The 22,926-nt window shown below is 47.6% G+C and overlaps 3 protein-coding genes across 6 annotated transcripts; 1 reads left to right on the forward strand and 2 right to left on the reverse strand.

The window, feature by feature from the left end:
- Positions 1-373: 373 nt before the first annotated feature.
- On the reverse strand, positions 374-5,139 carry PTCD1 (pentatricopeptide repeat domain 1). Of its 3 annotated transcripts, XM_048320536.1 has the most exons (9): positions 5,062-5,134; positions 4,521-5,019; positions 3,844-3,984; positions 3,431-3,649; positions 2,802-2,903; positions 1,768-2,520; positions 1,411-1,527; positions 922-1,104; positions 374-702 (listed from the first exon to the last, which is right to left on the reverse strand). In XM_048320536.1, the coding sequence occupies exons 2-9, from the start codon at positions 4,974-4,976 to the stop codon at positions 523-525; spliced, it is 2,151 nt and encodes a 716-aa protein (XP_048176493.1). In that variant the 5' UTR covers positions 4,977-5,019; positions 5,062-5,134; the 3' UTR covers positions 374-522. The 3 variants fall into 3 exon arrangements, with proteins under 3 accessions (XP_048176493.1, XP_048176492.1, XP_048176494.1); XM_048320535.1 differs by having other exon boundaries at positions 4,521-5,139; XM_048320537.1 differs by lacking the exons at positions 374-702; positions 922-1,104 and having other exon boundaries at positions 1,417-1,601; positions 4,521-5,134.
- A 244-nt stretch (positions 5,140-5,383) lies between these two features.
- On the forward strand, positions 5,384-12,156 carry CPSF4 (cleavage and polyadenylation specific factor 4). 2 transcript variants are annotated; one of them, XM_048320539.1, is made up of 8 exons: positions 5,388-5,584; positions 6,524-6,574; positions 7,082-7,234; positions 8,001-8,096; positions 8,239-8,332; positions 9,030-9,102; positions 9,657-9,749; positions 10,942-11,203. In XM_048320539.1, the coding sequence occupies exons 1-8, from the start codon at positions 5,482-5,484 to the stop codon at positions 11,008-11,010; spliced, it is 732 nt and encodes a 243-aa protein (XP_048176496.1). In that variant the 5' UTR covers positions 5,388-5,481; the 3' UTR covers positions 11,011-11,203. The 2 variants fall into 2 exon arrangements, with proteins under 2 accessions (XP_048176495.1, XP_048176496.1); XM_048320538.1 differs by lacking the exon at positions 9,030-9,102 and having other exon boundaries at positions 5,384-5,584; positions 10,942-12,156.
- Positions 12,157-13,061: 905 nt separating this feature from the next.
- On the reverse strand, positions 13,062-14,744 carry ATP5MF (ATP synthase membrane subunit f). The gene is made up of 4 exons (XM_048320544.1): positions 14,679-14,744; positions 14,482-14,589; positions 13,544-13,660; positions 13,062-13,216 (listed from the first exon to the last, which is right to left on the reverse strand). Exons 1-4 carry the CDS (start codon positions 14,692-14,694, stop codon positions 13,188-13,190), a joined length of 270 nt encoding a protein of 89 aa, XP_048176501.1. The 5' UTR covers positions 14,695-14,744; the 3' UTR covers positions 13,062-13,187.
- Positions 14,745-22,926: the final 8,182 nt, after the last annotated feature.

Raw genomic sequence — 22,926 nt, forward strand, 5'->3', positions numbered from 1 at the left:
AAGGTTGTTCTGCACGTTGTGAGCTGCTCTGGGGTTTTTCCTCAACTAGGTCCATTTAAAAGGCTGTGTGGAAAGGAAATACAGTTCCCAAATGTCCTGTCTGAGCTCTTCCCTGACCACGTGCAGATGGAAGCTGAATTTCACTGCAATTCTCTGCTGGAATTAATGCACAGATCCCTTCAGGAATGCCAGCAGTCTAGAGTCTTACAGGTCACATGTGAAATGACAGAACACAGGACAGAGACAAAACCAGCACCGAGCTAAACCCCTGTTAAATCTGATTTTGCTTCTTCCTTGTTTTGCGCAGGGTTTGCTAAACTACAGCCCACCTAATCCTTGGCAGTTGAAGGAAATTCACTGAAAACGTATTTGTTCCTCCTTAAAACAAAAGGAAATATTTTATTAAGTAGCTATTGCAAGAAGTTTGCAACTGGGGGTTGGGGAAATACGAAGCAGCTTTACTACAAGCCACTTTAAAGAAGCAAGTCATGCATCTTCCTTGTGCTAGAAAAACTTGAAACTTCAGCATCCTGCTCCCTTTTCCTGCACAGCCTCTGCCTCGCTGTCCTGCCCACCAGGCTTTCCTGTCCTGTACTTGGCCCAGGGGTGGGGCGTCTCCTCTCCAGCCATAACTTTTAACCACCGGTAGTAGTAGCCACGGAAACCATCAATCTTCTCCAGGTATGGGTTTTTGTACTTATACTGCAAAGAGAAATCCAACAAAACAAGTTTCTATTAGATCAGAGCTCACTTGGGCACCAGCCTGCAGGAGCTACAAGATGCTACTGAAGAAACAGCAATCAAATAACCATCAGCCAGACCAGACAAACCCAAAGGACACCCAGGCAGACATTTATGATTCCCCTCCCTTGTTGGTGTCCTTTGTGATGCCTTCACACCCTGTCAGTCCTGGCTCCTTACCCTGTCAAATTTGGGAGGGTACCGTGCTGCGAACTCCAGCTGCCGGATGATCACTTCATTGGGAGGCACCTGGTTATTCCTCATGTCCCGCAGGATCTCCGTGAGGTAACTGTAATCCAGCTGCCTCACAGCAGCAGCAATGAGGGTGCTGTAGATGTACTTGTTGGGAGTTATTCCAGACCTCTGCAAAGAACAAATGCTACAGTTAAAGAAGTTTATCTGCTGACTAGTGCAGGACTCGCAGAAGGAAAAGGCAGAGAGGCACTTTTTACACAAGGAGCACAACTCTCACCATGGGACCTGTGAAGCAGCTTGTGCAGTGCCAGCACAGGTGCAGGGCAGACCAGCTACTCTGGAGCTGCATGTTTTTGGGGAGAACAAAACCACTGACCACGAAAACCTCAGCAGGTCTTTCAAAAGCATTAACCTTTCACTTTGCCTCTTCCTGCAGCTCAGACCCCAAGCAGCAGCAGATTTTTCTTTGATTACCTTCAAATCTGAGAGCAGCTGCAGTCCATCCTGCTGTTTGTGGCAGCCAATTGCCAAGTTACAAAATGTCTGGAGGTTAGGTGACAGTCCCCTCTTCACCAGAGCTGGCAGCACGCTCTGCAAGATACAAGTGTTGGCATCACTTCCCAAAAAAATCTCACTGTAGCTTTCCAAATAGGGAGCTGGACGTGCTAGAACAGAATCCAGAAATACTTAGAAATTAACCCAAGCACCACCTTGTGGAAACAGTGTGAGATCCCACTTTCTATTGTGGACAGGGAAATGGGTCTCAGTAAAACACAGGAGGCCTGAGACCAGGAGGTGGTGATAGGGCTGGTTCTGAGGTTTTTCTCTCACCTTTGCTCCCTCCAGGTCTCCCTGTTTACTTCTCTTCCTCATTAAAGTGTTAAAGAAGGTCACATCTACTTTTACTTTATGATGATCCAACAGTGCCAGCAAAGAGGACTCTGAGGGGCTCTGGGGTTCCACAAGCTCAGCCAGTAATGTGAACGTTTTGATGTTGGGCTCTGCATTGTCCTCTTTCATTTTGTTCAAGAATCCCTCCACATCCCCCATCAAAGCCAGTCTATGGGATGGCGTGGCCACTGTCCCCAAGGAAACCACAGCTGTGTCAGGCATCCTGGAATCCAACAAGTTGGGCAGGTTGCAGAAAGGCAGCTTCTGGCTTGGGTGTGCCTGTTCCTGCTCCATCTCACTCCAGGCTCGCCTCATCAAGGCTCCAGCCCTGCTGTGAGTGACGTTGGGGCTGTCAGGAACAGCTGGTTCTGCTTCAGCCCGAGCCACATCTTTATTTTGTTGCTGGATCCATTCCTCGGGCTGCACTGAACTCTCCTGAAATAATTGTTTTTCCATAGCTTCCACATCCAGCTGGACAGCAGCACTCTCTGATGCCTTCTTCCTCTGATTTTTCACCTTTTCCTTCCGCCTGCCAGGTGGCAACTGTAGCTGAGGTGAGTTCTCAGGGGGACTGAGCAGGAGTTTAGAGGCCATGGCAGGATCGCCGATCCCACAGTCTCTGGCCGCACGCAGCATCAGGTTGTAGGTGTGGCTGTCAGCCTTTATTCCCAGCTTATTCATTTGTTTCCAAACCTGAAGAGGGGAAGATGGATATTAAATACTAAGACCATCTCTAACAGCCTGTAAGCACATCTGTGTGAGAAGGACAGTGACCTTGAGCTGGAGAGCCCTGTGAGATGATCCAGGGCTATTTACCAGGATATGAGATGTCCTGAGCAATGTCCAGTTTTCAGAACTTGCGCTAGGAGGAGCTGAACTCCTCCCATTTCACCACCCTGCTACCTTCCATGTGTTCAAGTTATGGTTACAGCCCAGCAGCACTTCCCCCCCTCTCCTAGAACACGAGGACAAACCTGCAAGGCCAATCGGAAGCCGTTCTCTCTGTCTTTTATGCAGCTCATGAGAAGGAAGCTGAAGGTCTCAGCTGTGAGGACATGGCCCTTCTGCACAATTTCCTGAAAAGAGCAGAGAGAGTATTAAATCTCCCAGTTACCCTGTGTGGTGAAGCTCAAATACCACTGTCATCTTCTGGGGATAGAGGTAACAAAGCATAGGGTGAGCTCCAAATGTTTGAGCAGGATTGCTCTGGGAGAGAGCCCTGATGGGAACCTGGGGCAGGAACAGCAACCTTTTTAGATATTCTTGGAAGGGCCCTGCTGACAAGAGCTGCTGTAAAGAGCTCTAAAAAGAGCCAGGTCTTCAAAACAAGGAAAGGACACAAATGGTATCTGTGAACTCCACGGAAACTCTGGTAAGCTTTTGACATACCTTATCAATTTTAAAGCCAAAGCTGCCTCCTTTCAGGTAATTAAGCTTAAAGTTTGGTATGTACAATTTCACTGGATGACGATAAGCATCAATGAAATATAAACACATGATCTGTAATTATCTCTGCTGGAAATGAAATTAAAACCTGATGCAACATGACAACTTCCAGGAGCCATAACCCCAACAGATTACGGGGAAAAAGCAACCTATTTACCTTGAGTACATCCATGCACATCCTGAGGTCTGAGCAGAGGGCACAGACCTTCAGCAGGGCATGGTAGGTGATGAGGTTCAGCTCCTCATTTTTGCTCTGCAGCTGCTGCCGCAGTTTCAGGGCGCTCTGCAGCCCCGAGTCCTTCCATGGAGACTCAGCACAGGCGTTGAACAGGGCTGTGTAAGTGGCCTCTGTGGGGATTAACCCTCGTTTTTTCATCTAGAGGAAGAGAAGAAGGATTTGAACTGGCTTTTTTGCAAAAGGACATCTTGAATTTTTTAACTTGTTTTTAAGAGTTTTAGGCTAAGAAGGTGCCAACACTAACTTGAAGGCATTTTGGAGACAAAGTAACATAATGAATGCTTGAAGTAGTTTTAGCTTAGAAAATGTTTTGAAAGAGAAGTTAAACCTACATCATTGTAGAGCCTGAATGCCTTTTTCACGTAGCCAACCCTGCCACAGCCGCCAATGAGAACGGTGTAATTGCTTTCTTCTGGCTGGACACGCTCCTCCTTCAGCATCTGCACCTCAAACAGCTCCAGAGCCTCTGCCAGCTACAAGGATGAGAAAAATCCATCACAAGGCAGAAGAAAACCGATTACAATGGATATTAATATATGCAGCTATGGGCAGATTGCAGTGCAAGTCCTACAAAGTGTGGGGTTCCTCACAAGAAGGCTGGAGAGGGTCTTCGGACAAGGGCATGTGGTAATAGGACAAGGTGGGATGGCTTTAAGCTGACAGAAGGAGATTTAGGTTAGATATTGGGAAGAAATACTTCACTGTGAGGGAAGTGGGGCATTAGCACAGGGTGCCCAGGGAAGCTGTGGCTGCCCACATCCCTGGAAGTGTCCAAGGCCAGGCTGGACAGGGCTTGGAGCAACCTGGGATAGTGGAAGGTGTCCCTGCCCATGGCAGGGGATGGAACTGGATGATCTTTAAGGTCCCTTCCAACCCAAACAGCTCTATTATGATTCTACAAGAAATTATTATTTTAATTCTTTCTGTAAAGATACCAAGTGATAGAGATTGGTCAGAGCTGCATCTTTCAACAGTGCTATTCAAAACAAGAGAAAAGCTGGGCTCAAACCTTGTCCTCTTTGATGAGGGCCTTGCACCGTAAGAAGTACCAGTATGGGGTGTTCTTAGGCCCACGTCGAGGTTTTCTTTCTGGTTCTTCTTCTCCTTCTTCTTGAAACTTTAAATCCCGAAAGCGCGCTGTGGTTTTGTGGTAATATTTTCTAGAGGAAAATTTATCGGATAGCGTCCCGAACTCCACGCCTTCATCATCATCATCATCCTTCTGCTCCTCGGTAGCTCCAGCGGAGCTGCCAGCACTGATCTCTCTCGGGTCGCTGCCGGGCAGTTTGCAGGAAGCCTGGCAGGAGCTGCACGTTCTCCAGCCCGGCAGCGAGCCCTGGCCTGGGGGCCGGGGCAGGAGCGGCGCCCGGCCGGATCCAACCCCGGGGGCTGCGCACCGCGCCCGCAGCAGAGCAGGGGAGGCGTAGCGGCACCAGCGGGGGACGAGGAGCCGCAGGGAGCCCATGATGTGCCCGCTCCCCCCGGAAGCGAGCGGGTGCGGAACGGGAACGGGAACGGGAGCGGGAGCAGGAACGGGACCGGGACCGGGACCGGGATCGGGATCGGGATCGGGATCGGGATCCGGCCCCGCGCCGGCACCATCCCCCGTCACCCCCCGACCCGCGGCGCCTGCGCGCAAGGAAGGGGCGCGTCCTCGGCGGAGCCGGCGGTCTCTGATTGGCGGGTGCGCGCGCGCTGCCCGCCGGGCGGAGGCGCCCCGGGCGCTGATTGGCCGGGGCGCGCGCACTGCCCGCCGGGCGGCCGTGCCCGCCGTGGGTCCCGTCATTCCGCGGGCGGGCGGCGCGGGGCGGCCACGGGGCTGCCGCCGCCGCCTCCCCTCACTGCAGGCGCTGCCGGCGCGGAGCGGAGCGGGCCGGGCCGGGCCCGCCCGGGCCCGCCCGCCCGCCGCCACCAACACCGCCACCATTCCGCCCCTACCTTCCCGTTGCCGGCGGCCCCCAGCTGCCACCATGCAAGAGCTCATAGCCAGCGTGGACCACATCACGTTCGACCTGGAGCTGGCCGTGGAGCAGCAGCTGGGGGCACAGCCGCTCCCCTTCCCTGGCATGGACAGTGCGTGTGGGCTCTCTCCTCTGCGGGGTGCTCGGGCCGGGGCTGGGCCCCTCGTCCTGGGGCGGGGGCCATGGGGCCGAGGAGGGTGGGCTGGGCAGGACTGCGGTGGCTGGGAGGTTTTCAGGGATCTGAGCGTCGTCCTCAGGTTTTATCCATAGATCCACCCAACTTCCGCTTTCCCCGTGAGGTTTGTGTCTTAACCCAGATGTTTTTCTTTTCTACTTAGTGAAATCAGTAGCTACTACCCAGCCAGGCTGGAAAATTAAACTTGAGGTGTTACCGTGAATAAAGGTAGCTCTCCTGCAAAGTATTTTATATTTCCTTTTTCATTCACTTTTGGCAGATGAGGCATTTCGATGACAAGAGTCATCATCTTGAGGTATATCCGTGGCTGACTCTAAGTATTTTCATTCCGTCTGACACAGACTCAGGAGACTCGTAGCTTTCTGAATTTTTCTGGCTGGGCTACTAAACTTGTGTTTGACTTCCTGTTGGCCAGGATCAGTAAGGGATAACATGCTAATGGTTGTTTCAGGCAGTTCTGGTAAAAAAAGACAAGACTGTTAATGTCATGACTATAAATACAGGGTTCAGGAGTTGGACTTCAGTGATCCCTGTGGGTCCCGTCCAACTCAGGATATTCTGTGATATGACTGACTTAACAGCAGAGGAAAACCCAGCTGAGAACTTAAATTGCTGAAAAGCAAAACAAGCACCTCCAAATCTCTGCAAATTCCTTTTCATGTCCCTCAAGAAGAAGACAGTTATTTTTGAGTGCCAGGCTTTAACAAGGAACTCCTGCAGGAAAGTAAATTCCCCAAACCAAAATATTACTTTTCTCTTGATGTTGGAGATCATTTTCTTTCTAGGACAGAAATATTGTAAAAGTTGCCATAGAGGTTTGTTAAAGCAAATAATGTTTCCTTGTTCTCTCCACAGAGTCGGGCGCAGCTGTCTGTGAGTTTTTTTTAAAGGCAGCATGTGGAAAAGGCAAGTTGTATGGAATACTGGAAAAGGCAATTATTCTCACAGGGTGGAGGGGTGAAAATAGATTTTCTAGCACTGTTTATAGTGTTCTTGTTTTGTAAAGCTGAGGCTAACCTAGACAGAGGATAAAACTGAAGGATGTCGGAATATCTGCAGCAATTGGGAAATAATGGCATTTTTTAAGGAAGTTGGGAAGTGAATAAGCAAAGCTTCTGTTAAAGGAAGGTTTGAACTTGCCACAAGCAGACTTTGCTGTGGATCTGCCTCTTAGTTGATGTGGTTTTTAGTTGCCAGGATTAAGAGCTGGAGACTTTGTTGTGAAGCTCATTAGAGGGTATCACAAGACTGTTTTGGAGCTCCCCGTTTTGCTGTTATCATTTAAGGCTGAAATCATAAGTGATGTTTTCTGAAACCCCTCTTGTAGAGGGGAACAAGGTGTTGCTGTTACCCGACATGACACATTTTAATTGTTCTTTTTTCCCTTCTCCTTGCCCCATCCACCCTTCACAGGAGGCATGTGCCCGTTCCGACACATCAGTGGGGAAAAGACAGTTGTTTGTAAACACTGGCTACGAGGACTGTGCAAAAAGGGAGACCAGTGCGAGTTCCTGCACGAATATGACATGACCAAGATGCCCGAGTGTTACTTCTACTCCAAATTTGGTAAGTAGCTCCTGCTGAACCGATCCTTGCTGGTGTGGGAGACTGAAGAAGATCCTGGTGCATCCCTCTCATCCATCCTCGGAGCGTTACATTCTTCTGTGTCTGATGTTAGATTGACATTTTTCCAGATCTGCTTCACCTGATTATCCACATAAATTTATGATGTATTGTAGATGTCTTCACTTGAGAGCTTGTCCCTTGCAGGAAGAGGGGGGAAACAGCTGTTTTTACTGCTTTTTTTTGCCTTAAGCTCATTTTTTTGGGTATGACATGAGTAGGCAGAGCAGCTGGTCTTTGCATGACTCTGGTTTTGGGGAGCTGATGAGCAGCAGAGGGCATGGGAGTGCAAAACTTTTATGCACTTGCTTTCCAGCTCTGGAGATCTGGACATAATGAGGCAACTTGCTGCCAGAAACTTACAGTCTTGTAGGTTTCCTTGGATTGAGGTTAGTGTGCAGTTTGTAGTTTCTCCACACTTCTGGTGCACCAAATGTTTGGGGTTTGTTACCATGACTGCTCTTTCAAATTTAGTTCCCCCACTGTTTTAAAAAACAAAAATAATCCAGTCTGGTTGAACTTAGCTCACCAGGGATGAGTCCTTGGAGCTCTTTAAGGAAGTTAAGGCAGGCAGTTAGACTGTTGTGCCTGAACTTACAAATGTTGGTAACAGCTCTCTGGGAGCTACATGATCCAGGTAACGTTTTAAGAGTCATTTTGATCTCAAACCTGCACAGTTGACTGGGAAGTGTGTTTGCCTTTGGTACAGGGGAATGCAGTAACAAGGAATGCCCATTTTTGCACATCGACCCGGAATCTAAGATCAAAGACTGTCCCTGGTATGACAGAGGCTTCTGTAAACACGGTATGTACCTCCCACAGTCGCTGCTTCTGTGGCTGGAGATCAAGGGCAGGGTGTTGCTGTTGTCTCTTGGCATGACCTGCTGGTGGATGTGCTGCTGGGATATGGATATGTGGAGTGTGAACTGCTGAGCTTTGTGTTGCAGGTCCCCTCTGCAGACATCGGCACACTCGGAGAGTCATTTGTGTGAATTACCTGGTAGGATTCTGTCCAGAGGGGCCTGCCTGTAAATTCATGCAGTGAGTATGCTCCAGGCCTGCCCTGCAGCCTTGTTTGTTTCCCTTGTGATCTGCTACGTGTCAAATGAGGGTGCTCCCGTGCTTCCCAATGGTTTGGAGATTTGCCAGTGTTTAGTTGGGCCAAATTTTTACCGATTTGAGGATTGAGAAAGTATTTACAAGAGCATTTAGTGACAGGACAAGGGGGAATGATTTCAGACTGAAAGTGAGTAGGTTTAGATTAGACATTAGAAAAAAATTCTTCCCTGTGGAGGTGGGGAGGCCCTGGCACAGGTTGCCCAGAGAAGCTGTGCCTGCCTCATCCCTGAAAGTGTCCAAGGCCAGGCTGAATGGGGCTTAGGGGAGCCTGGTGTAGAGGAAGCTGTCCCTGCTTATGGCAGGGGGTTGAACTGTATGAACTTTGAGATCCCTTCCAACCCAAACCATTCTATGATATGGGCCAGGCCCTCTCCAGGGAGCTCCCAGTAAGACTGGCATGGTGATTAGATGCCATCAGTGCAGTGGAATCACATGGATTTATATTCCAGAAAGCAGAGGGATATGCTACACACATGCAAAGAGAAATGGGGAGGTCTGTTTCCTGTGAGCCAGATTTAACTGGCTGAATGTTTTGTTGTTTGGAGTTACTTGACTGAGCTGATGACAAAATGCTGGCATATGATTTGAGAATCAATTTTCTTGTTTCCTTCTAAACCAGCCCTCGGTTTGAACTGCCAATGGGAACCACAGAGCAACCACCACTGCCTCAGCCAACACAAACACAGCAAAAGGTACCCAGATCCCCTGCCTCCCCACACAGCCACCCTCAAACCTCTCCCACAGTGCTTTAAAATAGAATCGATTGTCTAGTGGTCAAAACTGGGCACTCAGGCTCTTGAGTCTGGACAAGAGAATTAAGCAGTGAGCAACCCTGAGTGCCATTATAGTGGTGAAAGCCCCACAATTGTTCCAACTTCACATGGAGATCATGTCACAGAACACTCCCACGCTACACAGAAGCCCATCATATGTGGTTGTGCTGCAGTCTGCCAGGTTTTGTAATCAGGTTGACATCCCTCCGTGATGGCAATGATATTTTAGCAGCCTAAACCTACTCTTCAAATCTGCCTTCCAGAGAAAAACAGGATCACTGGGCTTTGTAAGGCTCAGTGCTTGATTTCTTCTCTCTGGTGCTCCAGCTGGCAGAGCACCCACACACAGATTTGGAAGAAAATTGATCATTTGACATATGGGGTGCTCTTTTACCTTCTTAACAAAACAACAGCCACAAAGATCTTTATTCTGGATGCACTTAACGAGTCAGAACTCTTCTCCTACCCAACAGAGGACACCCCAAGTCATTGGAGTCATGCAGTCTCAAAATAACAACAGTGGGAACCGAGGACCCCGGCCGTTGGAGCAGGTCACCTGCTACAAGGTAATGCAGAGGGGAGGGCTAAGGAGGGAAAGGCTTTTTCACAGTGTAGAGGGGTTCATGAATTCTGAGCTTTGCTCAGTAGACATTGTGTGGTGCCTGGATACAGCTGTGGGAATTGGCCGTGAGTTCTGAGGTCACTGCCTTGCTAGTCCTGGAGTTGCTGTGACAATGACAAATTCTGTAGGACTCTGCTGTCTGCTAATGAACAGGAAACCCTGCCCCAAAGACTGGAAGGAGACTGTCAAGCTGCACATTTCAAAAATAAGAATTAAGAGTAATTTTTTTGTCTCATAAGCTAATTTACTTATACTGGTGGGTGTAGATTATTCTCCCCTGTTAGCCTGGAAGGTCCTTGAAAGTAACAGAAATTAGGTTTGCAAAGCCTGCTCAGTATTTGAGTTGTAAATGCACCCTGTGGTGTCAAACCAAGGAATGAGTTGTTCACCTTGGTTGCTCATTGAGGAGCACCAGGAAAATTCAGACACAATCAACTTTCCATCTCTGTATTTTTCCACAAAAGCCCCTATCACTAGAAAAGGACAAAATCTTCCTGTCCCATTAGCCCTGACAGTTACAACATTTTACATGTTAGCTCTGAGCCTTGTGCTTGTTTGGGTGAAAATTGCTGTGATTGGACATTTGGGATATTAAATAGCTGAATCCATTCCACTGAAAACCTTTAATAGCTGCCTATTATTTTATCTGCAAGTAAATTACAGATCTGGAGAAGGCTGTTGCACCAGATACTGGCATTTCTCTGTGTTTGAGTAGTTTTAAGATGCAAAGTCATGAATCTGTGACTTTCTCAAGTTCAGAGGTGCTTTTCTGTGTTTAATTCAGGATAGCTGACCAGGAGAGTCCCCATGGATATGGTGCCTATCAGATGGAGTAGTCCTAGAAGCCTCAAATGTTGAAATCCTCCTTGTGTGCTGAGTGTTCTCTCCTTTGAAATGCCTTAGAATAACATGGCATCAGGTTACTCCCAGCATAGAAGCAGCTTTTGCTCCACGAAGTGGTAGCAGCCCATAAATCCTGTCCCTCCTGACACCCTGTTCCACTTCACCTGCTAAATGCTGCATCTTCCATGTGTGGAAAAGCTTCCAAATGGCAGCAGTTGCTGGGTGCCTTAATGAAGGTGGCTAGAAGGAAAAAGCTGGAACTCTGCAATAATTCCTGTCTCTTTCTCTTTCAGTGTGGTGAAAAAGGTCATTATGCCAACAGATGCACCAAAGGACACTTGGCCTTTCTCAGTGGACAGTGAAGGTGCAGCAGGAAGGTGCAAGGGAGCTGTTACCACTGAGGAAAGGTTTCTGCCTAGCACAATGTCTGGAGCTATTAATCAGGTTGTTTTTTTAATGCCATTACTGAAAGAACTGGTCAGAGGCTGGCTGCTGCTAAGCAACATTTTTGTAATTGTCCCCAACTTTTTTAAGTTTTAACCTTTTTAAAATCGATTTTGGCCTCCGCCTGTTTTCATTGAGCCCTGATGAAAGGTAGATCTAAAAGCCTGTAGATAAACCAAGCCCTTACTGGTGCAGCACTCCATGTAAACACATCTTAGGCCAGTGTTTCTCTAAAGTATTTTCCTTCTGCTACTTCTCTTTGGAGAATCTGCAGCATTTCAGCCCTGCTTGTGGAAGCAGGAAGACTGACTGGGAAAACTTAACACTTACAATGCCTTCTCCTCAGTGAGGAAGCAGGGATTCTGCTGTCCTGTAGCTTTTCAAAAGCAAAGTCCTGTTTCCAGGTCAGCCTGGTTAGCTTGTCCTGGTGGCTGACATAACCCCTCACGTACATCAGGCAGTAAAACCCATGTCCACTTGCTTTGTTTCTGTGCTTCTTGCTGTACTGAAGGTTAGAAATCAGTCTTCCGGGAGAGAACGGATCAAGGGGAGAATAAATTGGCATCTCTCTGGTTAGCCAGACAATAAGGAACAATAATTATAGGAAAGCTGCATCTGTGCTCAGTTCCCATGTGCAGAAAGGAGGGAAATGAGCATGTCTTGGAGTAGGAATAGAAGAGCCTTGTCTCAGCCCCCATCATCCAGCTCACACTGAGCAGGTATTCCCACACTGTGGAGACCAGGAAGTGGACCTGTATATTCTTATGGAACATTGCTTTTAAAAGTGTTGGTAGAGATTCCTTCTGAGAGCAGTTTTTGTTTTCAACCCAAACCCCATTTATTTTGAGATTACTATTTCAAAAGGGCCAATGACAAAATGTGAATTAAAAGAAAAAAATTGCCCACAATGTGAGCCTTATTGATTCTACCCCATCTCTTCATTTGCTGCCTGCCTTTATACTTTGTTTTTATTGAAATGTACTGATGGCAAAAGCTGGCTGTGAATTTACTTTTCTTGAAGAACAAGGTAATGTGGCTGGATTAAGAGAAGTGACCAGAGCCTGTGTTGGTGTCAATGACTGCAGTTATTTCACTGTGGAAGTTTCAAGTCTGTAGTCACAGACCATCACTTTCATGACACTTTGTGCCCCCCTCAGACTGAGCTGTGTGATCTGTGTGCAACTGGGCATGTGGGAAGGGAACTAAAACACTCCAGTGTCTCACCACCTTCCCCACTGAGTTCAGTTTTTGGGCTTCAGTACCAGTTTTCCAACACTGAAAGCCTTCCTGTAAACACTGAAGCTCTTGGGAGGTTTGTGTCCCTCAGGAAGTGTTTTTCACTCTCTGTGCTGTTCAGACAAGGATGGTTCAGGTCAGCCCTGCAGTGCCCAGCTCCAGGTGCTGGTGTGACATCGGGGTGTGAGGAAGCTCAGAGCTGGGGCCAAACCCACAGATGCTCCTTTAAGCTGCATTTAAGTCAAGAAGAAAGTTTTCCTTTGGTTTATTTTGATGGATTTGAAGTCTGAAGCTCATTCCCTCCTAGCTTTGGCAATGAAAGGAGGTAGAGTTTTGGTGGAAATTTTGGGTTATCTGAGGCAGTGACAGAAGGAGAGTGCAGATCTGTCTCACCTCAGACAGTGCTCTGCAATGGTGGAAAACTGCCCCAATACCTTCAGTCCCTGGTGACAGCCTGACTGAGAACCAGAAACACCAACAGGCCCAAAGCTCAGAAATTCTTTCAAATCAAAACACATCCTCTCAGCCCCTTGTCCAGCCTGTCCATAATGGCCAGGAAGCAATCCAATGCTTTTATTTTTATCAAACTAATCAGTTGCAACAGTTCCCCCAGTTCATAATACAACCCAAGGAGCAGCTGCTTTCCCTGTGAACTTACCCTGAGGGGTGAAACTCTCAGAAGACAAATTTATTTGCACAGTACAATTAACAATTCAATTAGGAGAGTGTCAGCTCAGGAAATGTAAAGTGTGTGCACTTTATTATTGGTCACAAGAGTACAGATTTAATATCTATAGTTCTAATGTCTTCTGTCAGGCCAGCTGTGCCAGGAGCTGCACCTCCACCTTCTGATGGTGTTTCAGTGGTACTTCCTCCTGCGGTCATGCTCTGCAGCAAAGCACAGCAAGTTAATTCTGCTGAACTCAAAAGAAAAAAACCCCACCACACCTGAAATTAGAGGCAAGAAAGCACTCTAAAAAAAAACCCCTGAGCATGTATTTTCTACGTGCTGTCAGGTCAGACAGACACCAAGGTCTAAACTTTCTTCATTACCAAGAAAATACTCAGTAAGCATCAAGTTTTCTATGGTTACAAGAAGTTTGTTTGCCAACAATCTTGCATTTTATTTCTAAAAGCAGCAGCAGGTAATTGCTTCTATTCCCCAGGCAACCTTCCAAGGTGTCCTGCACACACTCAGCCATGGTTTTTACTTACTCACGTGACTGTAGCTCCACACGTAGCTGAGGACAACATACCCAGCCAGCAGCATGGAGATACCCCCGATGCCCCCCTTCCTCACATTGATGTATTTGTTGTAGTATCTGTTGTAACCTGTGGAGGAGGAAAGTTTTCAGAGCAGCCAGATGAGCTGTGTGTTACCCTGTGTGAGAAAGAAGCAGCCTGGATTCACAGAACTTCAGGAAATTGTTTCTTATGAAACATCTGAAGGTCTCAGAAGCAAATCTGAGAGGAGGCAACCTGTGTGTTAGTTGAGCAAGGTGATCTCAAGTTAACAGCTCTAAGCCTTAAAAAAAAAAAAAATAAAAGGGAAAAAAACCCATTTTCCCCTAAGTATTATTGTGACTTTCATGAGCTCAAGCTGCTTTGGAACTATGTAAGTCTTCCATATATTACAAACATACACATGTGTATTATCAAAGGCAGACAGTTGCATTTGACATTGTGTTTAAATGTACCTGAATGAGACCTCTGCCTATAGCAAAGGACAGTGGTCCCAAGTGATCCATAAGAGCCCTGTTTCCTTTTTTACCATCTGTAGGGATCAACTGCTTTTAAACTATTTTTTATTTACTTGTGATCTTGGGAAACCCCGAGATTTTCAGCCAATGGGTTCAGGACTAAGGGCACCCCATTTCTCCTTTGTACAAGAAAAAATACTGAGAACAAACATCAGCTGGATAAAACCCACACGAGAAATAAGTTTACAGATGCAAAAACGAGATGTTACAGCAGAAACTGCTCTGGGAAGGCAAAACTCGTCATGGAGCAGCCCCTGCGCTGCCAGACGCCCCCACCCCCCGGCAACATCCACTGCGGCAGCCAGGGGCTCTTGTGTGCTGCTCTCCCTGCCTCCGTCAGGAGAACGGATCCAGGGCCCCGCACCTTCCGGGCCTCCCCCGCAGCCTCCTCACCTCTTTGCACAGCGCCCATGATGCCGCCGGGGGTGAAGTCCCTCATGGCCAGCCAGCTGCCCAGCTGGCCCAGCTTCACGTCCATCAGCTTGGTGTCCTTGAGGAGAACTGCGGCAGGGAGAGGGAGAGAAGCCGGTCAGCACGGGGCTGAGGGAGGGAGGAGGGCACCACGGTCACCTTGATCTCTCCGCACTCACCCGGCGGCTGCGCCATCTTGATGTGCCCGGAAGGAGCGGGCCGCAGGGGCTCATGGGAGGAGGGAAGGGCGGGTACCCGGATGGCGGGTGGGGCGGGGCCAGCGCCATGTTGGGTGTGTCCAGCGCCATGTTGGGTGTGTCCAGCGCCATGTTGGGTGTGTCACGACGCCATGTTGGGTGTGTCACGACGCCATGTTGGGTGTGTCACGCCCCCCTCAGGAGGGACCGTGGGCGCCCCGGTGTCGCCTTGAGCCCATCCAGCCCGTCCTAGTGACGGGACAAGGAGTAATGGGTACACATTGGAAGCAGGGGAAATTTCGGTTAGATATACAGAAAAAATTTCTCCCTGTGAGGGTGGTGAGGCCCTGGCACAGGTTGCCCAGAGAAGCTGTGGCTGCCCCATCCCTGGAAGTGTCCAAGGCCAGGCTGGACAGGGCTTGGAGCAACCTGGGATGGTGGAAGGTGTCCCTGCCCATGGCAGGACATGGAATGAGATGATCTTTAAGGTCCTTCAATCCCTTAACAGTCCATGATTCTGTGATCTCCTCTCTGGGCGCTGCACACGCTGCCCTGGATGCCACAGGTGCTGCCAGCCTGGGAGGGAACTGGGGCACCTGAGGGATTTGTCCTTCATTTCTAGTCCAGCAGGTCCCTTCAGCAGCTGGGCCCCTCCTCAAGAGATGGTAAACAACTCCTGAGCACGTCCTTCAATCCCCCAGGGCAGCGCCTCGCACTGTCCCACGTTATGGGGTGTCAGGTGCCCTCCTCGCAGTGCTTCAGATTGTGAGAAAATATAGAAAAATTCACAAGTTGTCATCAGCATCTTCACACGTCTCTATCAGCAATCTTGCTGATGTCCCACAAATGAACCTTTTCCAGTGTGTTCTTAAGTTGCAACTCTAACATGGTAAATATGCACTCACAGACAGTATATACTGCAACATACATTTAAATTATTGTCATTTATTGTACTGTAAGAGGTCCCTTTTCCATGCCCACTGAGGGCTTTTCCCTGTGGGAATATGATGTGTTCTACTACAGCTCCTCTGGAAGGGTGTCAAAGGCAAAAGGAGAGGCTGGGTTGGGGTATGTAAATAAACCCACATAACCAGAGTGGTGGAGCAGTTAATGTGCAGATAAAGACAAATTTTGCCTTCCTGTAACAGGAATCACAGAATATCCAGAGCTGGAAGAGACCCACAGGGATCATCCAGTCCAGCTCCCGGCCCTGCACAGACACCCCAACAATCCCACCCTGTGCCTGAGGGTGTTGTCCAAACGCTCCTGGAGCTCTGGCAGCCTTGGGGCCGTGACCATTCCCTGGGGAGCCTGGGCAGTGCCTGACCACCCTCTGGGGGAAGAACCTTTCCCTGATATCCCACCTAACCCTCACCTGACACAAGTCCAGCTGTTCCTTTGGGTCCTGTCCCTGCTCACGAGCAGAGATTGGAGCTGCCCATGTGCTGCCACTCGCGAGGAGCTGCAGCCCCGATGAGTCTCCCCTCAGGCTCCTCCAGCAGAACAAACCAAGTGACCTCAACCACTTCTTGTTTGGCTTCTCCCCTAGACCTTTCCCCATTTTCATAGCCCTCCTTTTGATTGCTTTATATCTTGTATTGTGGTGCCCAAAACTGCACCCAGAACTTGAGGTGAGACTGCACCAACTCACAGTAGAACGGGAAAGGACCACCCAGATTTATTTCCTGTTCTCCAGAGCCCTTCTGGGGCGCTCAGGCCCACCCTGAGCACACCTGCAGCCCTGGGTGGTGGCACCAGGTGGGACTCCAGCAGGTGTCACTCGCAGGCAGCGGCTGCGGCTGATGGTCCCCGTGTAGTGACCTCTAGAGGCTTCAAATCCTCTCGTGCAGGTTCATAGCAGTGTCAGGGTTTGTTGTTGTTTATTGTGCTAAAGCTGAAAAGCAAAATGCTGCAGAGGTAAACAGGGAGCAGCCGTTCCCCCGCTGCTCCTGACAGGTCAAATAGCACCCCGGGATTCCTGGATATGAAAGCTCCATCCCACAGAGGACTGGTAGAGGGGATCAGAGATGCAAACTAAATTAAGGATGCTGAAAGGAGCCCATAGGGCTCCTACATAAACACTAATCTCTGCAGCTTTTATTTCTCCTAGGTTTCAGAGTCTTATTCCACACTCCTCCCTCCTGCCACTGCAGAATTCTTGAAATCTGCAGGGTTGTGTTACCTGGTATTAAATGAGGTGAGGGACCTGTGCTGTCGCAAGATATATGGAACTGTGTCACACATCAGAGGCTGATCCCCGTGTCTAGCTTCACCCTCTATTTTACCAAAATTAATTTGTTTACATTGAATAGTTCTATAACATAACAAAACAATGAAAAAAAAAGCAGAATTAATACATTGCTGCCTGATTTTTAAAGTTTTTTTTTTCCTCATTAACAAAAAGTAAGATTAGGAAAATACAGTGTGTCTGATCACCTGAAGAAAGGATTCCAAATTTAGACCCTGTTAAATGAGTTTTAAATCCTCTTATTAAATTATCCTTTATTTTATTATTGGACTTTACCGGTAACTGTCATTTTATGGCTGAAGTGTCCCCTGATGAACTACTATGTGCCCTTTTTACAGTACTTGCAGAAAATCATGTTCCAAACTTGCTTCCCTCGTTCTTGCAAGGCAACCTATTGTTTTAAATAGGATTACTCATGCAAGGTAGATTAATTCACCTACAGGAAGAAAGCCAGTGGCGGGGGCCTCGTTTTAAGGAGTTCCCTGCAGAGCAGAAGAGTACATAAAGCTGCTCAAACTGCTTATAGCAAGATCTGGAGAAATTTGGATTGTTAGGGTAAGAATGGAAATCCTTAATGAGGATCCTTCTGCAATGCAATTAGAGGGAGCAGTGACTCAAGCCTTGGCCTGAACTGCCCATGCTGGCAGGCTGAGAGGAACAGGGCTGTTCTCTTTATGCCACCTTAACCTGACCCAGCAGGAAGAGTGAAATGGTACAGATGTGCAGGAGGTTTTGCTGCACATTTCCTTCCTTTGACCTGTGCTGCTGTCCAAAACTCAGGGTCTTGTTGGTTGATCCAGATGGGAGGAGGAATGACAAAGAAAGATGTTTCTGATGTATTTCTGTTTGCTTTCAAGAATTCTCGCAGCCCTTCTTTCCTGACCAGAGAAGAACTCACACACTGAGAACCAGTTGCCTTGCTTAGAGCTCCAGACCTGCTCCAGGCAGCAATGTGACCCCAAATCTTTGTATTCATTCCAGGTCTTATATCAATGATTGTTCAGGGTCTTTGAAGTTTCCGTTCTCTGCTTGTTTCCATACTCTGTCTTTCTGTCTCTTCCTCCACCTGAGCCATAGCATCCACACATAACCTTCTTTCCTTTTAATATCCTACTCCAAACTGTCCTCCCGGAGCCTTCAGGTTCTTGAGCAATCTTGTATTGTGGGTGGAAATAGACTTAATGTCTCCTTCAGCTACCCTAAATAAAGGAATGCAGTTAAACCTACCAATTTCAAGAAGGTTTAACCCAACCTCTAAAAATAAAAGCCTAATGGAGTGTTGCCCTGAGGTTTTCATCTTAGTGAAGACCTCTCTAGAAAATGCTGTGAAGTTTGTAAGTAATGGCATAGAAATAATAGAAGTAGAAATAGAAATAAGTTCAAAAAACACAGAGTGTTTTGCAAAAGACATCAATGGATACAAAAGAGATTTCCTTTCTCCACTAACAAGGGTAACACATAATGTTGCAGCTTTCAGTCCAAAGATTCAGTTGTAGCCCGAAAAGTTAAGTCACACTTCATTTGAGTTGCTGAAAAGGAGAAGTAAAAAGCAGAACAGCCTCCCTCAGAGGTTGGGATCATTTTTCCTGTTCCATGTGCCACCCTTTGAAGACTCAGGGTCTCCCCTAGGTGGTCAGTGGTCCTGTAGGAATATACAGACACAGTGTCTGTAGCTCTGTGAGGTAGCACAGAGTGGCCTTCAAAAAGGTCAAGAAACGAGGATTCACCTAAATGATCCCATGCCCACTGAAAGAGATGACGAAGCACCCAGTGCTTTTAATAAAGGACCAGACCTTCAGTGGTTTGTAGACCAGATACAGTTCTGAAACATGTGGTTTGGCACAGGATGCCTCTTGGCTCCAAAGCACTCATTTCAATCTGATGAATTCCCACCAGCACAGGTTCAGGAGCTGCAGCCATCAAGGAGAAGGAGAAATCAGGGGCTACCAGCACTTGCAGAAGCTCAACAGAGAGATGCACGTTCTATCAGCCAGTAATTTGGAGAAAAGTTATGGCCCCAGGCTGCTTCATCCAGTCAGTTATTTTTTTAATTGTATGAACAGTTTGGTGTGGTGAGAGCAGAGCAGCTGCTGAGGTCTCAGCCTCATTCATCTAAAATTGTGCTTGCAGTGGAAACCAGACTCCAGCGTTGAAGAGGATAAGAAAAGAGTGTGGAGTCTGAAATCTCTTCCGTGGCCAGACTTCCTCGGGAAAATGGTGAATTGCCTTGCAGAGATAATAATACCTAGGGATTGACATGGCAAAAGCAGTTGAGAGAATGAACCTGTGATTGCAAGCAGATTGCTTGTTCTGTGTTATTACAGAGCCATTTTCCTTCATCAACCTCAAAACACTTTGCAGAGGAGATCACTTACCAATGATTAATAGTTTAGCATGTACATAGTTCTTTTCTCCTTCACAGCACTTGAGTGTTGATGCATCTTCATGCGTCTCTGATAAAATGTGTACATTAATGTCATGATTATCTTTTCAAGTGGTGAAATTTGAGCCCTGGGTTTAGGACTGGGGAGGGGGAATTCCTCCCTCTTCCTTTGGTCCCATCTTGCTGGCCTTTGCTTGTATCTGGTGTCAGTTGCAAAAGTACCTTATTTTATTATTCTTTGATCAGCCCGGTGGTTAGCTAAATATATACCTGTGGGGAGATAATTACATGCTATCAGTAGTAAAATGTACTAAAATAATGTACATTAATTAAAACACTTGCAAAACCAAAGCAGGAATTTTCACAGAGATAAATCTGCTGCAGCAACAGCTGTATCTGAGGCTGCTTCCCAGAGACAAACATGAAAATAAAACCATGGACCAGTAAAACCCAGTTTCTTCATGCCAAAAAGAGGAAAGACATGTACCCAGTGGGAATGGCATAGTGGTATCAGTCCAGAAGGGCAGGGTGATCTGCCTTCATTAGTGGGGGAAGATTGGTGTGAAGAATCCCATCTATCCATGTGTCTGTTTGCCCAAGTGTCAGTGGCCCAGCAGGAGGGATGTACAAATGGGCTTCATATTATCAGGGGAGGATTTGGAGACTAATTAAATGATGTGACAGAGGCTTAAAAAAAATCACCTTGTTACCATCTTCGAATCCACTGCCAGTTCCTCCAGCACAATCCTTGTATTTCTCCTCTCTTCCCACATTTATGGCTGATGAAAATAAATGTGGAAATTGTCTCTCTGACCTTCCCAGCTGAAGCAGCCGATGGCTGTTCTTCCTTTCCTACTTTGTTTCTTGGAAGAAGCTTAGTTGCTGACATTGAACCTTACTCAGACCAAAGGCACTGGTGGCTTTGGGACATTACTACCTCCACAGTCCTGTGGCACCTGTTGATGTTGTTTCCTGCAGATCCCAGACCACAGCCAGTCTCAACTCAGCACATCTTCCCATTGAGAACTGGAAGGGCTTGTATCCCAGGCTTTCTCTTCCCAAAAGCTGCAGTCACTTCACCTGTGACAGCAAGGAGATGTGAGGCTGAAGCAAATGTTAAGGAGCCAAGAAGCACAGCTGTGCCAGTGAGACCTCAGGTTTGTACCAGTGGGTGAGCTGAGTGTCTTCTTGGAAGACACAAAGGAATCAGAAAGTTTGTGGGGCTGCAGTGGGAGAGTCACAGCTCAAGCCAGTTGTGTCTCACCACATGTAGCCCAGGCCTTCCTACTTGCACATCTGGAGAGTTAGATCAAGGATCTTTCTCTAATTCATACGTGCAGTTGCCATTGGATTCACGGCTGTGTTGATCACTTGGTGAATGAGTTGGTGCTGCTCCATCTATCCCCCCTTTTCTTAGTGCTCTATGGATGCACATGTGTTTGTTTGCATCATTCTCTCCTGGCACATATCCCCGTGGTTTTGTTGTTGTACGTCCTCACAAAAGCGATCCTTTGCACTCCCTCCCCAACCTGCACCAGATCAAATTCTAGCTTTTTCCTAGGCAGTGAAAGTGGCATAACTGATCTAATCAGGCTTGCCCCATGGCCATGTTATCCTATATGCTCCTAAAGCCAGGGTGAGAGGGAAATTCCTCTCTAAAGATCAGCGAAGTGTCGGGTGGGATTTCAGCCATGAGACTCTGACATACAAGCAGGGCACATGGGCACCCCTGTTCCCTCTGCTTCACAGTGCGGACTGGGAGGGATCACAGGGGACCAGGACAGGGGAGCCAAGAAGCAGCAGGAAGCATTTAAATGTATTTCATTTCAGGGTGACCTTTAACAGGTGTGGATTTACTGATGGGGAGGGGAGAGGGAAGTAAGCGAGGGATTAAAGGGACTTTACCCTCCCTCCACTTTAAGCACCAGCTTGCACAACATTCCAGGACTGTGAGATGCAATTTGTGGCTGTGTGGCTTTATATCTTCTGCCTCCTGGGTGCTGGGCAGGTTGTGCCTGCCCCTGGGCTTTAGTATGGCTAGGGATTCAGTGGAAGGCATTGTACTGGCAGGTGCCTCAGATATAAACCTGGGAAGCAGGGTGGGGGGGGAAAAATCCCCCTCTTCTCTGCAAGAATTGGCATTTAACCTTTAGTGGAAGTGCACAGTTCAGGCAAACACAAGGTGTGTGATATATTCCCTGGGTGACTTTGCCTGGAGATGTTCTCTTCTTGATCCACTGCTGCTGTGTGCTGATGAAAAGCTGCTTTCCTCTAACCCAGCGCCTGCTGCAGTTCAGTGATGGATTAAAGCAACTCTCCATTTTCCTTATCCCTCTCCGGGGGGAGTTGTAAAGTTTAATTAATTACATTTTGTAAAACATTATGAGATTCGTGGATGATAAATGCTACACAAATGTAGAGTATTTTTTAATGAGCACTGTATGACGGCTGCAACAAAACGCTTGTTTAATCAAACTGATCTGAGATGCAAAAAAAATCCTCACCCTGCTGCTATCAAACAGGAATCAAGTACTCTGCCTTTCATGGGCTATTGGTTTTGAGGATCCCAAGGCATTTTTCAAAACTTTAGCAAAATAAAAAGGCAGGGAGTGTATTTGTGTCTATGTATTTTATAGATCTTTCCCTTTATGTGTGCAGTTTAGATTATGTAACAAACCACTTGGCAACAGGGAAGGGAAAGATCAGTTAATGGTGTGGCTGGATGTCATGGCTGTGTGACAGGGTGTGTGTACCTGCCTCAGTTTTACCTGGCCACATCAGGCACCACACTTCTGGCACTGTATATTTTGTGGTTTAGAAGTTTTCCAGTTTTAGTCAAGTGAAATCATCCAGGCTGCAGCACCTTCCTAAGCAAATGAGGATAAGAGAAGCCTGGGAATGTTGGTCTTCGTTGCACGCTGCAATGTAAATCTACCCAGGGAGCTAGAGGTAGTTTCCATACCGGAAACTGAAGCCTGGTGTAAGGGCAAGCAGGATGCTATTTCTTTTTCTGGAACTCAGTCAGGAAAAGAAAGAGTAATTTCTCAGGCTAAAGGACCAGTCTTGGGCTACTCAGTGGGTAGAGCTTCAGCCATACACTTCTTGCAGAAAGTGCCTTCTGCTGTTACTGGAATGCTGAAGCGTCAGATCACCAGTGAACAGAGGATATATGACTTGATGCAGCACTTAGAGCAGAGCCTCGAAGGAGCAATCTAAGATTTCCATCCTGTGATGACACAGCCCAGTCCCACAGCCTTTGGGATCCAAGAATGCTCCCAGCAGAGGTTATTATGGCTTGTGGCAATGGTGTTGCGGGACTGAAGTGATGGCAGCAGCCAGGTCCTCTGTACTTCATACCCAGTTTCCTTAAAGATGCTGTTTTCCAAAATTTGCCTTCTCTGGACCTTTTATAATCTCTGCTGCTTTTGGCCAGATGGATTTTTCCTTAAGGGGAGAAGAACAGGAGGACAATGGCCTCGATAGAGATATTGTCTGGCTGTGCTGGGAAGGAAAACGAAGACAGAAGAAATGAGCTGTTGAACCCATGGTGTTATGAGAGGGATGAGTGAGATATTTTAGGGAATAACCAACCAATCGGC

This window comes from Corvus hawaiiensis, chromosome 16, assembly GCF_020740725.1.
Source record: "Corvus hawaiiensis isolate bCorHaw1 chromosome 16, bCorHaw1.pri.cur, whole genome shotgun sequence".
Lineage (NCBI taxonomy): Eukaryota > Metazoa > Chordata > Aves > Passeriformes > Corvidae > Corvus > Corvus hawaiiensis.